Source organism: Scardinius erythrophthalmus (genome assembly GCF_964197995.2).
Source record: "Scardinius erythrophthalmus genome assembly, chromosome: 12".
Classification (NCBI taxonomy): Eukaryota; Metazoa; Chordata; class Actinopteri; order Cypriniformes; family Leuciscidae; genus Scardinius; species Scardinius erythrophthalmus.
In genome coordinates this window covers 9,016,037-9,031,754 of record NC_138232.1, presented here as the reverse complement: position 1 = coordinate 9,031,754, position 15,718 = coordinate 9,016,037, and the positions used below count along the sequence as shown (strand labels likewise).

Sequence of the window (15,718 nt, the reverse complement as noted above, 5' to 3'; positions counted from 1 at the left end):
ATGGTACACACCTGGTATAATGTCTAAAGCATTGGAAATCAAATCAATAGGCCCCTACTGGTGGTGACTGTTACTGGTGCAGTAAACACAACAATGCACACTAGCTAGGCCATACTGTATGTTTGCATTGCACTGGCCAAGTATTCAAGTCTGCATATGTTTTTGGCACTGCAATAGTCATGTTGAGCAAAGCAAAACTATATATATGTTGGGAGGAGGGACAAAGAAGAGTAGTCTTGTACTTTGGTGAGTTATGACAGGAAATATGACTTCAATTCTCGGCTTGAGCTTTGACATGCTTACTTTAATCATGAGCTAGCTGCTGAAATATGGTGAAAACCAAGCTTAAATTACAGAACAGACATTCAATAAGTACATTTACAAGATCACTGTGGCTGTACACCCATAAAAAGAGGTAGTGAGAAGAAAATTACATTTACATCCAAGACTTAAAACAGGAAGACTGTGTTCATGTGTACTCATAAAAGTGAATGGATTCATAACTGATCTGACTCCCTAATACCATATTTGGTGAAAATCACAGACGATAAGATGTCAACTCAAATACCCAGCCAGCCACTGAAAAAATTACAAGTTTCCTTATATGCATAAAATTAAATGATGATTTGTCCATTACTACTGATTTACTGTGATATACAGAGCCAAGAGTTGAAAGCCTAGCGAAAGTCAACAAGTGGCCTTACCGCAGAAAGTGTTCTGTGGTAGCATTCTCTTCTTAGATCCCATTTTGAATTACAGATGGCTGAAACAATCCATAATGCAGACATGTTCTTTTTCAACATCCACCACACTTTCCAGACTTGGACAGGCTACATTTTCTTAGGTCCTGCTGAGGGCACTCAAAGTGGGCTGTAATTAACAGGCCCGGGGTCTGGTCTGCATTACTGAGGGCAACTACAAGGAAACGACTGCCTATTACTTCACGACCGAGGGTCTGTTAATCAGCCTATTAGAGTTTAATTGAGGGTAGTTAATTAGAGAGGCTATGGGGGTGGGTGGCTTGCATGGAGGGTGGGGGGCTAATGGGGTCTGACTGTGAGAGCAGCTGGCTAGGCAACCTGAGACTATTGTTACTGATATGTTTACACAAGCCTGGTGATTGATTGGAAAGACAATTAACCTTAATTATACTTGCCTATTCCCCTCTCCAAAAACATTTTAGATGCTATAAATTATACCTATGGCTTCTATATATAGGGAAAAGGCCTGCTGAACAGAATTCACAACACATTTATAGTAGGCTAAGCCAGACTAAGCGAATCCTTGACAGCAAATATCAAGAAGTTCTATATTGGGCTAAAAGGAATAGTAATAGACTGCTATCTGACTGGATTAATCTGCCTATTTTTGGCCCAATTTAAAATGAACAGCATTGGACTATGATAAAGTGTATGTGGCCAGTTAACAGATGTTTTAGAAATTGTTACAATACTACTAAAGCTAATATTATTATTGTTGTAATGCAAGTTATTTGTCATTATATTTGATTGATGTACTTGAAATACATGTATTTTATGCTAAGTATACTACAAATACATTTACATATGTACTTAATATAAATATCCTGCAATTGTACTTTTGGTATACTAAATTAATATAAAGTCTGCTAAATTTTGTACTTAATGCACTTTAGTTATCCGGAAATAGTGCTGAGGTCCAACTAATGACATATTTAAGTATATTTGATTGTGCTAAAGTGGAACTATTGCAAGTATACTTTAGGTGCACATTAAATATCTTCATACAGGCACCACAGGACTGTCCATTTTAACCATGCACTGCTATTACAGAAGCTGAGACCAGAAGCCTATTATATCCCTTTTAAAACTTCCATTGGATTTAATGTCCTGTAATAGCCAAGTCAGCCATTCCAGTCAACTGGAAAGCAACTCACCACTGGGACTAACAGTCTTACTTGCCTATACTCTCCTCCCTGCTCACTTCCATCTAGAAAAAAAGACAGGGGCACAAATCCAATAAAGTCCTTGACAAAGGCTTTCTTCTTGCAATCAGATGCCAAATAACATGTGATACTGCCCACAGTGAACTAACTGCCACCTCTGGACTGCTCTGTTGGACTCAGTCAGAAATAACACAAGACCTTGTGACACATTCCAAACTAAAGATGACATGTGCTGTGATATCTTAGTTGTCAGTGGAAGAAAGGTGAAGACTGGAGGTTGCAGGGCGGCCCCATGCTGGGTTGACCTGACTTCATGTCCCTGAGGAAACTAAGAACAGGGTCTCCTGATTTAAAAATGTCCAAGCTGGTCATAAAGTCCAGAGTGTGACAGATTAAGGTTAAGGCCTGTTTTAGTGGAGGGTATAGTGGATGAGTTACAGAGGTGTTAAACAAATTACAAAATAGATATTTTTTCAACACAATTTCATAACTGTAAAAAAAAAAAAAAAAAAAAGTTTTAGTATTATATGTACTGTCTCTAATTTAAGTTAATTTTAGTAAAAAAATATTTATTATAAATATTTAGTTTAAATATTGTATTAACTGTACTGAGAATAATGAATAAGCATAGAACTACAAAAAACTTCAATAAATAAATCAGTGTTTAGATTAGACTCCAGATGCATTATGAAAAAGAGAATTGTGTTGGGAAATTTGTTGTGCAAATGATATACAATATTGCACAATTTAACAAAAAAAAATCTTAATGGTACAAAATAGACTTCATTTCTTCTGCAAAAAAAAAAAAAAAAAACTATATATATATTTAGGTTTTTATATTTACTCAAATAGCACTTCAGAAAGAATTAAGATCAAAGAATGACAGGTGAATTAAGGACAACCACTCCAACCAAAAAAAAAAAAAAAAGAAAAAAAAAAAAAAAGAATTCATCGCAGACCAAAAACTGCATTATTTGAGGTTGAAATAAATTTCCCTCAAGGACATCTCGAAAACACAGGACATCCAAAATCTCCCTTTTTATAAATCCAACTGCACATTGTATACATGTTTTCTTCCTCTGTCCTTCATTATAGCTGTCTGATCTACAAGGTTCTTCTTAATCATCAATGGACAAGAATGCTAACAACCTGAGTTCAAAAGGGCTGAGGACTCATCTGCATGCTAGCAATGGGCCCCAGACTCTTAACATATCTATTCAAGCTGCCACTCTTTTCATGTTGCCACTCACCCCTCACACCATTTAACGCCACATCTGACAGCGAGCACACACTAAAATAACTGAAAGCACCATTGGGTGTTAAGTGGTGGACTGTGGGTAACCTTACAGCTATATGGAGACAGAAAAAGATAAGGAACCACCGGTGTTACTAGAAGCTGCTGATATTAAAGTTACATTCACATGCATTATACATATTTGATGCAAAATTATAACAAGACAACAAAGCTGGATAATAAAAACAATGACATGAGAAATCACATTTTTCTTGATCCTTTAACATAGGATTTTGTACCATTAAAACATCCCGCAAGTTTCACAGTTTAAAACATCTTCCTCATTATAAAGAACATTAATTATTTAACCAAGTTCCAAAAATGGTTAGCTTGGATATTGTGGGATCTGTGACGTCACATGAGCAAATACATGCAAATTACACATGACTGCCTCTAGATCAAGAAATCGACTATTAAACATTATGACGTTATACATGGCACCATATGCCCTGTCCGTTGGTGTTCAGTCTTTTAAATTCCACATGCTTGACTCAAATGGATGAATAAAGAATGTTAGTTTTGACGAATCCTGTTTTAACAGCTTGCAAAAAAATAAATAAAATCTATGTCAAGATATTTGTCCAAGCACACTCATATTCGTGACAAAGAAGTGAACGCAAAACTAGCTTTCTGGAATGATCTTTAGGAAACATAATAGCTAATTAAAAGTGATGTTTAATATATACTCATACTAATATTATTAACAAAATCATTGCAAATATATCTCAAATCTCCCCAGCCATACTTAATTCTTATTTAAAGAGAACTACTCTTCTGTTACTACTGGAGCTCTAGCTTCTTTCAGATGGCAAACACTGGCCTCTCAGTGGAGCTGCTTTTTAAAGTCTGGTTGTTGTTCAACCTCTGACCTTTGTCTGTTTGCAGGCTTTTACAAGGTGACATTTACAACCCGGTCTATCTCCATGACCTCTTCCTACTCCCAACACATCCAATGCTCCTGAAGACAGCCATGATCTACACTTGGATATCAAGACACATGGGTTTTCCATGGTTTTGTGACAAAAACACATTGAAAGCTGAAGGTACAGTACTATAGCCATGTACTGTGTTCCCAACATCCCTTAGTTTGAGATGAAATTGTTAACTGCGTCAAACAGCATTCTTAAAGGTGGTGCGTATAATTTGGTTGAGGTTAAAATACTTTCTATCCTAGCTAAATGTTTAGAGACAACTATGAGTAAGCCATTTGCGGACTGATTCCCCAGACTAGTGTAAACACTGTGACTCTGCAGCACTTTAACATTGCTCTGTTTATTTGAGAGATCTGCAATGTAAACCTCTGGTTCAACCAATGGAGAGTGGCGCAATACTACCTGTTTTACCATACAATGGCAGACTGGGCTTCAGTATGGAAAACCAGTTTAAAGGTCCCATGGCATGAAAATTTCACTTAATGAGGTTTTTTTAACATTAATATGTGTTCCCCTAGCCCGCCTATGGGCAGTGGCTTGAAATTGTGATAGGTGTAAACCAAGTATCCCGCTTCGCCTTTGAGAAAATGAAAGCTCAAATGGTCGAATCTGGAATCTTCCTCTTATGTCGTCATCAAAGAACAATCCCTTTCCAATAGCCCAAGCTGTCAATCACACAGCGCGAGTTTATCTGGACACACTCATTATGAAATCAACGACGCTGTTACACTGCACAACAAAGCTCTTACTGTATTTACATCATGTTTGCATTGGTGAAAGCATTAGTGAGAGCACAGAAACTGCGTTGCAATGATAAGATCTTCATTCACGTGATCAACAGACTGTCATCTGCTCAATGCTCATCACTGCAACCTTTTATGTGATGGGAATAGATCTAAATTCGTTAATCTCAATAGGTGTAATAGTAAAAACGTATGACAGCTGTTTCATATGCAAGCATGTCAGCCAATCACAGCAGTGGGCGTTTACACTCAAGTCTCACACAGACACACCCCTTCAAACAGAGCGTTCAAATCAGAGGCTAAACTCAGGTTAGGTTTTTATTTCTAAATTATGAAAAAATCTAAAAAACATACTAACATTATAAGGGCACCCCAGGAAACATTATAAAATAATAAAAATAATCCAAGCCATGGGACCTTTAAATAGCAGTTGTTTTGTCCCCCACCATTTGGTTACGCATGTGTATAGAAATTAAACACTTTATTTAAAATAAAAAATTCTAAACTTTTTTTTCTACATCAAAAATTTACCATAAATTACTTTTTTTTTTAAATATATACTACAGATGAAAAATAGCCTCTGGCTAACTCTTGAGCATTTACTGAAATGTTTATTTATGTGCACTGTCCCTGTTAAAAAAAATGAATAAAAAAACCATATAAGATGTTTTTCCAAACACAAGAGCTGTGTTAAATCCAATGCATAAATCAATCTGTCGCAGGCAAACTCGGCTACTATGTGTGAAAACTTTCGAACAGTGTGGAGTGCAAACACAGCACCATTTTTTCTTCCCTTTTTACATCTTTTTTTATGAGAAAATAAATGTCTCCGGCAAACAAGGCGCTATTCATCCGCTGAATTATCTGAGCCTGTCTCTCTGGTGCTTACCAAGGACATCTGCCATGACACTCCTCCATCAGACGACCGTGGGAGATTCTAGATCTTTATGAGCATGTCATTTACGTGCACATGACATCTTTGAAGTCAACATAGCCAAGAGAATATGAAGAATACGGGGCTATTTTGTGATTTTTCCCAATTCACTCTTAGTAAGACGTGAACAATAAAACATTCTAGTGAAATTTATTACATAAGGGCCAGATGATCTGTGCAGTGTGTTCCTGGCTGGAATTTCTCATGATCGCTCAGTGAGTCACCCATCACTGCTGCTGTCAGGAACATGTGCACAAAGCCCGTTGAATACCGTGATGGCCCTGCTCGCCCTATGACACAAATTCACACGCTCCGCCTGGATGCTCTCAGCCGAGATGCTGTCGCAACTCAAGAACTCATTGTACTGATCAGTAGATGCTAGTCACCCAAGAGTCTCTCGCTTGAATGGTAAACAGCATAAAATTGACTTAAAGAGGTTTTGGCATATATTTGGGAAACTACTAGATTTTTACATTTTCTGAAGAAAAAGTGGTTACTTCCTTGCCAAAGAAAAAAAAGGGTCACACCTACTAGCCGATACCAAGCCAATAATTATTTTCATGTCAATGAATGGGTGATATTAAAATTCAATAGGATTTCATCTAAATAAATCACAAAACAAGTTTTACACGCTAATAGTAAATTAAGGCATCACAACATTATAATCTACAGTCAAATTTATATAAATGTTTAGATTTGCTTAAATTTAACAGTGTTATTGAGTGATGACATGATAGATAACGGCAAAGGTAATCTGAAATTAAAAATGAAATTATCATTCACAAATAATTATCCAATACTGATGTCATAATGTAACATCAACAACATGCTGCAAGATGCAAATTATTTAAAATTATTTATCTGAGCAGAAAAATTCATGTGCCTTTATAATCTTTAATCAAAATAACTTCCCCACCCTCTTGCAAAAACATCTCATCTCTTCTCTGATGACGTGTTTACTGGCGCGAGGGCAGGATAACCTGTCACTCATGTGAGATCGCTGCAATAGCAAACAAGAAAAAACTATCGTAACTCCCGTTTCATGCAGACTTTAAAGCATCTGAGCACAATCGCCAAGGAATACACGTGGATCCAAATGAAGTGTGTGGGGGGGGGGGGGGTTTGGAGGAGATAAATGGATACTCCATATGATGGATGAAAAAGTGCTGATGTAGCAAGAGAGACAAAAGAGTGCTGGAACCTGGAGGGTTCCAGAGGCACATATTTTAAAGAGCGAAGTCCAGCTGAGTCTAACTCTCATGGGCTATAAAGGATGGGACTACAGGGTGTTGGTTTAGATACACACAACTGAAATTACAATGGAAACAAAACTGCTGTAAGCCATTTTGCATTAATTCTTCCCCTGTGATTATATTTCTACAGAAAATCATTTCTCAAGTCAACATAATTAAATATGTGATACCACCTGAGGCGCTGACGTAAACCTACAATCCATATTTCGATCTCAAAGAGCACAACATTACCTCAGGTGTCACCGATAGCCAGAAAAGCATTATTACACCTTTTTCAAAAGGCAGAAACATTATTAAAGTAGTTTTAAAAGCACCGATAAATCTCCTGAAGGAAGCAGAAAGCGTTATTCCCATGTACACATGATCCAAATAGACAGCACAGGGTGGGAACAGCTTTGCATTGTGGGAGAGAGTTTCTGACTATAAATTTTAAAGGTTTACTCAATAGACTGACCTAGGGCTTTGTGCTTCATGTTCCTTATGCATTTACATCCTCTGGCACGCATGCTGTTTCACCTTAATTATTCAAAAGACAAAGACAAAAAGTGACTTTCTAGGTCTATTGCCATCCTAGAGCAAAATATCTTGTTGAAAAAGCTTACTGTACACTACAATGATAATACTAAACCAGTCACAGATAACCCTTCTCAAATATCTATGTATTGTTAAGTTGATGTCCTTTTTAAAAAAAAAGAAAAAAGAAAAAGAAAAAGAGATGTAGGTGACATCCACAAAAACTACAAGAAACACTCTCAGATATCACGGCAAAGCAGCAGTTGGCATGCTAAGCACAATCCAAAGCTTTTCCCCTCACCCTGGCCCCTTCCTCCAAGTAAGGCATACTAGCACATTTCCGCCCAACGCATTAACCAATCTGGGACTCATACGCCTCCCTCCCCATCCAAAGCAGGGCCAGTTTAGTGGTCTTAAGTCACCAGGCGCCGACTGCATTACTGTCGCCTTTGGTGGCTCAATCTATCCATTGTCTCAAGGGCTTACGGCATATCTAAACGAACAGGAGAGTTTAAGACACTTACGGCTAGCACACTGCATGTGGCTGCTCTTAAATGTTAGTATAAGAGCAGACACGACTTCCTCATCCAACATAGCGCAAATACTGACGTCAAGCGCAAATTAATAAATCTTAAAACCAAAAAGTGATGTTGTTAACTAACTCCTGAGGGGAAAAAATCTTGCGGCGAAAGCTACCATTTTGTTGAATGATGATTCGACTACACGAAGTGAAAATATTTACATTAACTTAGCTAAACAATTGTACAGACCCAGGCCATAGTTATAACACGCTACAGCGAATTCAAAGCATCCGTTGTACCATACTTGTGTTTCATGCCGCTATAAAAGCAACCTTTGTAGGGCTGACTTTCTATGCACCCTCAAAAGTGACCACTGGGAACTTTTGGCCTTTTAAATAGTCCAGATTTTGTTCCAAGGTAAAAGAGAGCCTTCTGACTTGATGCCAGCCAGGAAGGATTCCTATAAGTCAGTATATACAGCGTCCAACAAATTACAAATGCAGACTTTCTGAAATAATCAGGGCTCAAAGATAAAGTTTTAAACAAGAATCTTGCAAAAGCTGTTACATTAAAGCCATTTTCGAGGTATAAAATGCTTTAAATATTGTTTTATTTACGGGTTCAACATAGTTTGTACAACTGTTCCTTTCAGCATGAGCTATAATTGGCAAAAATAGTGTCCTAACATGGCGCAACACAAAAGTTTCTGTCCTAATCAGCCACATTTGTGACATAGGACAGGATATCTGGACATCTCATTGTGTTATGCACAAAACTGTATACGTATATAAAATATGTTATGATTGGCTCTTATTGTGCCTTGGTTAGGCAACGGTATCAGGCTTAAAGCAGAGGCAATTACCTCCATTATCCTGTCATGGATCTGCAAACCTCCTTCTTTATCCGCCGGTCCATTCTCCACAATCTTCGACACAAAGATTCCTTCATTCGAAGTGCCATCTTTATTATCCTGCAATCCAAAAACAAGGCAGCAATATTTAGCCAAAAAAGAATTACTAACCAATAAAACATTTTAGTAAGTATTACAGATGCAAAAACACTTTTACTGCAAATAAATAAAATGATTAATAAAGACACAGACTCCCTTAAAGACGCATCCAAAACACAAATAATTGTTTGCAGGTGTACAAAGCAATGTGCTCCATTGTTCAGCTTCTCTGCAAATACACTGTCAAATGGAAAACATATTGCGTTTGTGAGATATTTAAGGTGTTAAGAGATTAATAAAAAGATGCTCACCATTCATTATATGAAAATATAACCTGGACAGGAAGGTTATAGCAAAACATCTGCCAAAATCGTTGAACCCACCTCCCAACCACATCAAACCACATTACCTCTGTGCCATGTTGTGTGACACTGTGCTGTAATTTTTAATGGAATACTTAAGAAACCGCAGGAAGTCAAACTGTGAACTCTGCAGTTAATTACTGTAAGCCCTTCCCTCTTCCCCATTACAACGACAAAAACAACATCTTTATTTGCCAGAGGATCCTACTCCTACATAATATTTCTTTTCTTTTCTAATAAAACGACATAAACTCTGTTCCAAATTTCAGTAACAGAACAAAAATAGTTGCTAAACTAAAGATGCAATACTCCAAAAACTATGAAAATATGTAATATTTAAATACAAAATATACTAAATTAAATATACAACATATACAAATTGCCTCCTCAGTTCAGTGATTAATTAATTAGAATCAGAGAGCCATGTAATACAAATACACCAATATTCCACACACAAATATTGGGTGGCTACTAAAATTTGAAATTTAAAACTACAATTTCTTTCACATTATTGACAGAGCTCATTGAAATGCATTCTGGTATTCCCAACTCTGCAAAAGATTTTGCTTCCTACGAGCCTTTGCCAGACTGACATTTTAAAATGCAACCCAAGTGGTCAGCTCACTAAGTTTTAGAAACAGATCTAAGGTCTTACAAGCAGACAGGATGGCTGGCATGTCAAACATTTGCTATGGAGGGGTCATGGCCACGTTGAAGTAGTTGTGCAGTTGCTAAGAGACGCAGCCATTTGTTTCATTCATTAGTGACCGACCTCTTCCACTTACTTTAGGGTAAACTAACTCAGCCATATCAATTTGTGCTATATGCTTTAACTGTTGTGTATTTTTATCAAATAAATAAAGCCTCATCATTGTGACGAGGCTACATCTGGGTCTTAGAAGAAGCCCTGGAAACTTGGCTCTTGTAATAGTTTTCCTCTTTGGAAGGTTTTTCTGCAAAAGTCCAGTTCAGACCAAAGTGCGTCATATTTCTATTTCAGACGAACCACAAACAAACACTTTTTAAAGGGTTTGGTGCTCATTCACACTGATATGGATACCACAACTACCACTTCAGGGTGGACTGACGTACCAAAGTGGCACTGTATACAAAAGATATAATTTATGTCTGTATTTTCCCAGTTGCAATTTCCCACTTAAATTGAGTCATCCAGTGACACACTGAGATTCTGAAATAACCTGACAGATACTGAAGGTGTCTGTGTCATATTTTTTTTTGTTTATCATTATAATAATTTGTTTTGGTTAAGACTAGATCGAGAAACTAATACTGTAGCTGTGGCATGAGGTAATCTAAGGCCTTTAAATATATGTAAAATATTTAAAAATGCATGATCTGGGATTCCCAAACAGTTTTATTAGGGAAAACCCTTCACAAAACCCCTCTTGATGTCCTTTAGCAAACCTTGACAATCATGGGCTGAAACAGAAAATACAATGAGCCAAGGACACATAAGATGGAGGTGCAAATCTTTCTGAACTTACCGCACATGGCCTTCCTCCAACGATATTGAAGCCTAAAGATCCAGAATCACGATGGAGTATAGCCATGACACTTTTGGTCTCTCCGCCCTGAAAAAGAAGGAACGGTATAAATGGCCCATTAATTCACACATACGTCTTTAAAACCATGTATTTATTTCTATTCGGAAAGTAGAAACATCTGAGCTTCCAAACTAAATATTTCAAATTAGGGATATGCCTGAAGCCAAATACTATGTTTGGATAGGAAATGACTGGCATTTTACAAGATCTGTTGCACATTAAATCCTCCAACATCAACATGTCAGTCATCTCTCCTTACTATCTTCAAGTGATAAGTGAAATCTGATGTACTGTAATGTAACTGACTACCGCAGCAAGCCTAACCGTGTTCCTTCAGGGGCTCCGTAGAATGCGTTACTCATTTTCAGTGCCTTTCCGAATTCGGATTTAGGATTCTAGGACATCCCTATTTCAAATATAACCCTTCAGGGTGTGTTTTTATAGCACAAGCTCTTAAATCATCAGTAGGTATCACAATTTACATTTGACTGAGACCAAAAGTGGTGCGTGACAGAAGTGCACCTGTTACAATCATTAAACATCATGCAAAATACATAAGTCATCTCAGCTTAAAGCATCTTGGAAAAGGAGCTGTCAAGTGGCCAGTGGCTTTAAGGGTTAAGGCCTTGTTCCCTGCTCATTTTGTCGAGTATATTAATACATTTGCAGCAAACGGCTCTCTCGACAGATGAACGGCGGAACGTGGACAAACAAGTGGAGTCAGCATTTTATTCCTCGCTTAGGGTGCACTGCATAGAATCAGAGACTAAAGCAGCTGTCATTTCTGTGTGCCACAGAATACAGTGTCTAAATATAATACAGACATCAATGGCAGGCATGTACAGTGTCCTCTTTACTATCTTTGCTGAGTGTATGCAATGTACGTCTCCAAGTAAGGAATGTATCCCGCTGGACCAGGTCATGGGAACAAGTCCCATAATTCCATGGGAAACAATGTCCGGCACCACTTAATATAAATGCACATCATTGTTGTTAAATTGTATATAATAAAAATGTACAAATAATGTCAGAGGATGACTCATCTAAAGAATAAATTCTCTTGAATGGCAAAAACAAACAAACATATAGAAAGATAATGCATAAAAAGTGTTGAAATGCTCTAGTGGTGATACGAAAATTCTTGTGATATCATTTTTTTCCTCCAGAGCAGCTGGATCAACAGCCCAGCATTCAGCAGACAGGCCCAATCCTGCAAATGTCAGCTCCCCATCATCGCCTTCCTTTCCCAGCCCTGCTTCAACTCACTTGACTGATGAACCATGTGATGGGAACAGCAAGAGAGACTTCATTCCCCTGCAGGAAGGCAGTCACTGGCACTAAGGCATCATTCAGAGCCCATAAACATGTTCGCTCACTGGGAGGTTGCCTTAGGATCTCATGCTCCTTCATAGAGCGGTCAAGGGAGGTTATCTGTCACAAGTGTAACTCACAGACTTTTTCCATGCTCTGATGGAGTCCTGAGGTGAGGATATATTATAGCTAATCTGAAGGGCATCACACATGCCAGAAGATGTCATGGTACTTAATTTAAGGCATAGCAAGGACATAAAGCACTAAAAAAAAAAAAGTGCCATAGTAAAGTCGTTGTTTCATTATTTGGGCATGATGTATCTTTTTAGTGCCTACACTACACCAAAGTACCTTAGTATTACCATCACTTTACCACTGGCATGTACTTTACCACTCAAGTACTGATGTAGCCTACTGACAACAATGTATAAAACTACTATCATTTTACTTTAAATATGCTACCATTTTAAGTCTATTGTGCAAATATAGTACCTACATTGGAAATTATATTGAGTGTTCCCTCAGTGAAAAGCTGTTTAACTACCCAACTGAAGGACACAAAATGTAATATACGTCTTTAAACGCCTAAAAATAATGTAGCACACTATAGGCTATAACAATATGTTTTCTATACTATAAAGTTCATACTAAACTAGAAAGTTCCATTAAAACCAATGAAGTCTACATTGCAAGCCAGCTAGTAACGCATCTTTCAGGGTTGGAACTTGGAAGGAATCATAAAAACAGCAAACACCCGAAATCAAAAACTTTATGCACCCCATGTGCATGACAACAATATCAACGAGCAATAATAATAATAACATGATATTCCCCAAAGAGTGTAAATAAAAAAACGTCTCTAAGGGTACATTTACACAACAACGATGTACTAAAAACATAAAAGCTTTTCCTATGCGTTTTTTTTGCGGACAGACGATAATGTCAAAGCGATCCCAGTTCACACGGATCCGTAAAAATGACTAAAATCTCTGTATTCTGCTGCCAGGCCAGTAGTTGGCGATTACACTTTATAAAGAAACACTACGTGCCTATACACCTTATGCGGCAGAGAAACAAGCATGCAGCCATCTTTGAAATACTGTGTTTGAACTTCCGTTTTTGGGGTAGCTCTGTATATTTCTATGGCATCGCTGTCGAAGAGTAATTAGCTGGTGAAGTGGATTTACTTATTGCAGAGTTAGCGAAAGTTAGCATGAACATTGTAAAGTTGGATGCGGATGTCATAACAAATGTCAGTAGACTGGGAAGATTTAAAATGAGCGGTACATTCATAAATCTGTAAGATCTTACCTTCATGCTGTGGAAATACAAACCGAAGGACAGAAGCGCACCGCTGAAAAGGGCTACCTTCTACAGAACACGGATTACGCATGACTTTACTGTTTTCACAAATTAGCATTTTTGTAGTTTACATGGAGACAATGGTATTGTTTTCAAAAATGTGCACTTTGAACTAGTTTGCGTTTTGTAGAGCGCTGATGGAAAAACGTCCTTTCGCTCCAGTTATAAACGTTGTTCCAGGCCAGGGTTTAAGTATGCGATTTGCTTGGAGCTTGGCTTTCCTCTTTTGGAACTTTTGTTGGAGGAGAAGAACTATACCAAATCACTGCCCAATAATTGCTTGAGAGTTACAAGTCACTAATTACTTGTCCAAGCATGTGTCTAAACCAATAAAAGCAATATCACACTTAATATTAGTTATATAAATAATAAGGCTGTGATTAGTTACACAGCATCTTGCCTACCGCCCATTCACAGCCGATTTCAGTAGCCTACACTCGAGTGATATCGCCTAAATGGAAGTCCATAAAGAGTTTAAATCTAAACAACACTGACTATAAAACTATAAATAAATAGGTGTCCCAACATTTAATAAACAAGAGAAGAGAAAAAATTAAACCTCATACATTTTTTTTTCTTTTTTTTCTGAGAGAAAATTGGACCAAAAATCAGGCTTCCAGAGAAAGAGCTCATTTGTTAAGGAAACGGACAGCATTAAAATGTACCAACAAGTTTCTGCCAAAATATGTACTGTAAAACTGCTATAAATTATTAAGAGATTCCATTCACGCAGTGCAAGAAGCTTTTAGAATCGTTCAGACTTTTTGTGTTGTTTAATAATGGTGGCCAATACTACGTTTTACCATAGTTTTATTGTAGTAGTAGTGGATATGGTTGCTATAAATATTTGTGAGTGTTATTAAAGTGCTGTCACGATTGTTCTCTTACCTTACACGGTGGAGAGAGACTCTTTGACAGCGAGTCAATCCTGGCGCTGTATTCCGTGAATTTCTTCTGATACTTCAGCGCTGTCATCTGAAGCTCGTTATGAACAGCCGACAGTTGCGCCAAAAGTGATTTCTCTCTTTTAGTCGATTTCAGAGCTTGTTTCTTCAGTTCCTTATCCAAGCTGACAACTTTCCCTTGCAGCGCGCCGTTGTGCACTTTGAGGGCTTTCAAACAGCAGTGGTTGTCCAACTTCTGCTCCTTATGAGTGAGCATCAATCCGCATCCACTCTCGCATATCCCGACCGCTCTGAAATCACACGATTCACGCATGTGAGCATCCATATCTTTAAGGTTCAGCACCTCGCTGCAGCCCTTATTCCTACATTTGGCTGGAGAATAATCGCACATCTCCGCGTGCTCCGCCAGATGCTGAAGTTTGACGATCTTCTCGCAGCCCCGCGCGTGATTGTCACATTTAATGTCCAACTTTAATATTAAGTTTTTGAGAGGAAGGACGTGGTTGAGCTCTTTGGTGGAGATCCTTTGGCATTTGACCGGGCAGCTGCTCTGCTGAACGACCCACGGCAGCACACAGCCGGCGCAGAAGACGTGACCGCACGGGGTAGTGAGAGGATCCTCCAAAACTTTATTACACAAGTTGCATTTGAAGTCTGGGTCCACAGCCCCTTTGAAACGATCCAACTCAAATCCCATTTTTTATATATTTATATAGAGAGAGATCCAAAAGCAGAACCGGGGCTCCCACAGAATAGCACAGGGGTTTAAACGCTCTTCGGACTAAGTCATTAGAAGAGCTCAGAGAAACTGAGTAGACTAGTACGAGAACTTCTACTGACTGAACTAATTGCCTGAGACTTCCTATGGGGGAGAGAAGTGTTGCAGATTTGGGTACCGTAACTATCTGAAGAACTGCGCACTCAACAAGTTGACTAAAAAGTTGACTCTTAAGCCAAACTTAAAATGTATGACTGTTGTTCACTTCTTAGATAACAAAATATCAAGGCAAGTGGCATTTATACAAAGAAATATAGTGCAAGCACACTTTTCAAGTGAAACATTACATCAAAAGGTTTTAGGTTTAATGATTGATAAAACAGAAGGCTAGAACAGTGCTAGTATTTTTCAGTCAGATTTATTTGAAAGTCA

At 38.0% G+C, this 15,718-nt stretch overlaps 1 protein-coding gene across 2 annotated transcripts in view; it reads right to left on the bottom strand.

Annotated features, from left to right (window-relative positions):
• pdzrn3b (PDZ domain containing RING finger 3b) overlaps window positions 1-15,475 on the bottom strand; it is a 98,128-nt gene extending 82,653 nt beyond the window's left edge. Inside the window, exons 1-3 of one of the 2 annotated variants that reach the window (XM_081381309.1) lie at window positions 14,552-15,475; window positions 10,931-11,017; window positions 8,977-9,084 (exon numbers count right to left, since the gene is read on the bottom strand). In XM_081381309.1, the coding sequence (XP_081237435.1) occupies window positions 8,977-9,084; window positions 10,931-11,017; window positions 14,552-15,265 (909 nt within the window). In that variant the 5' untranslated portion in view covers window positions 15,266-15,475. Of the gene's footprint in view, window positions 1-8,976; window positions 9,085-10,930; window positions 11,018-14,551 lie in introns of those variants that run through there. The other variant, XM_081381312.1, reaches the window with a different exon arrangement.
• Window positions 15,476-15,718: the final 243 nt, after the last annotated feature.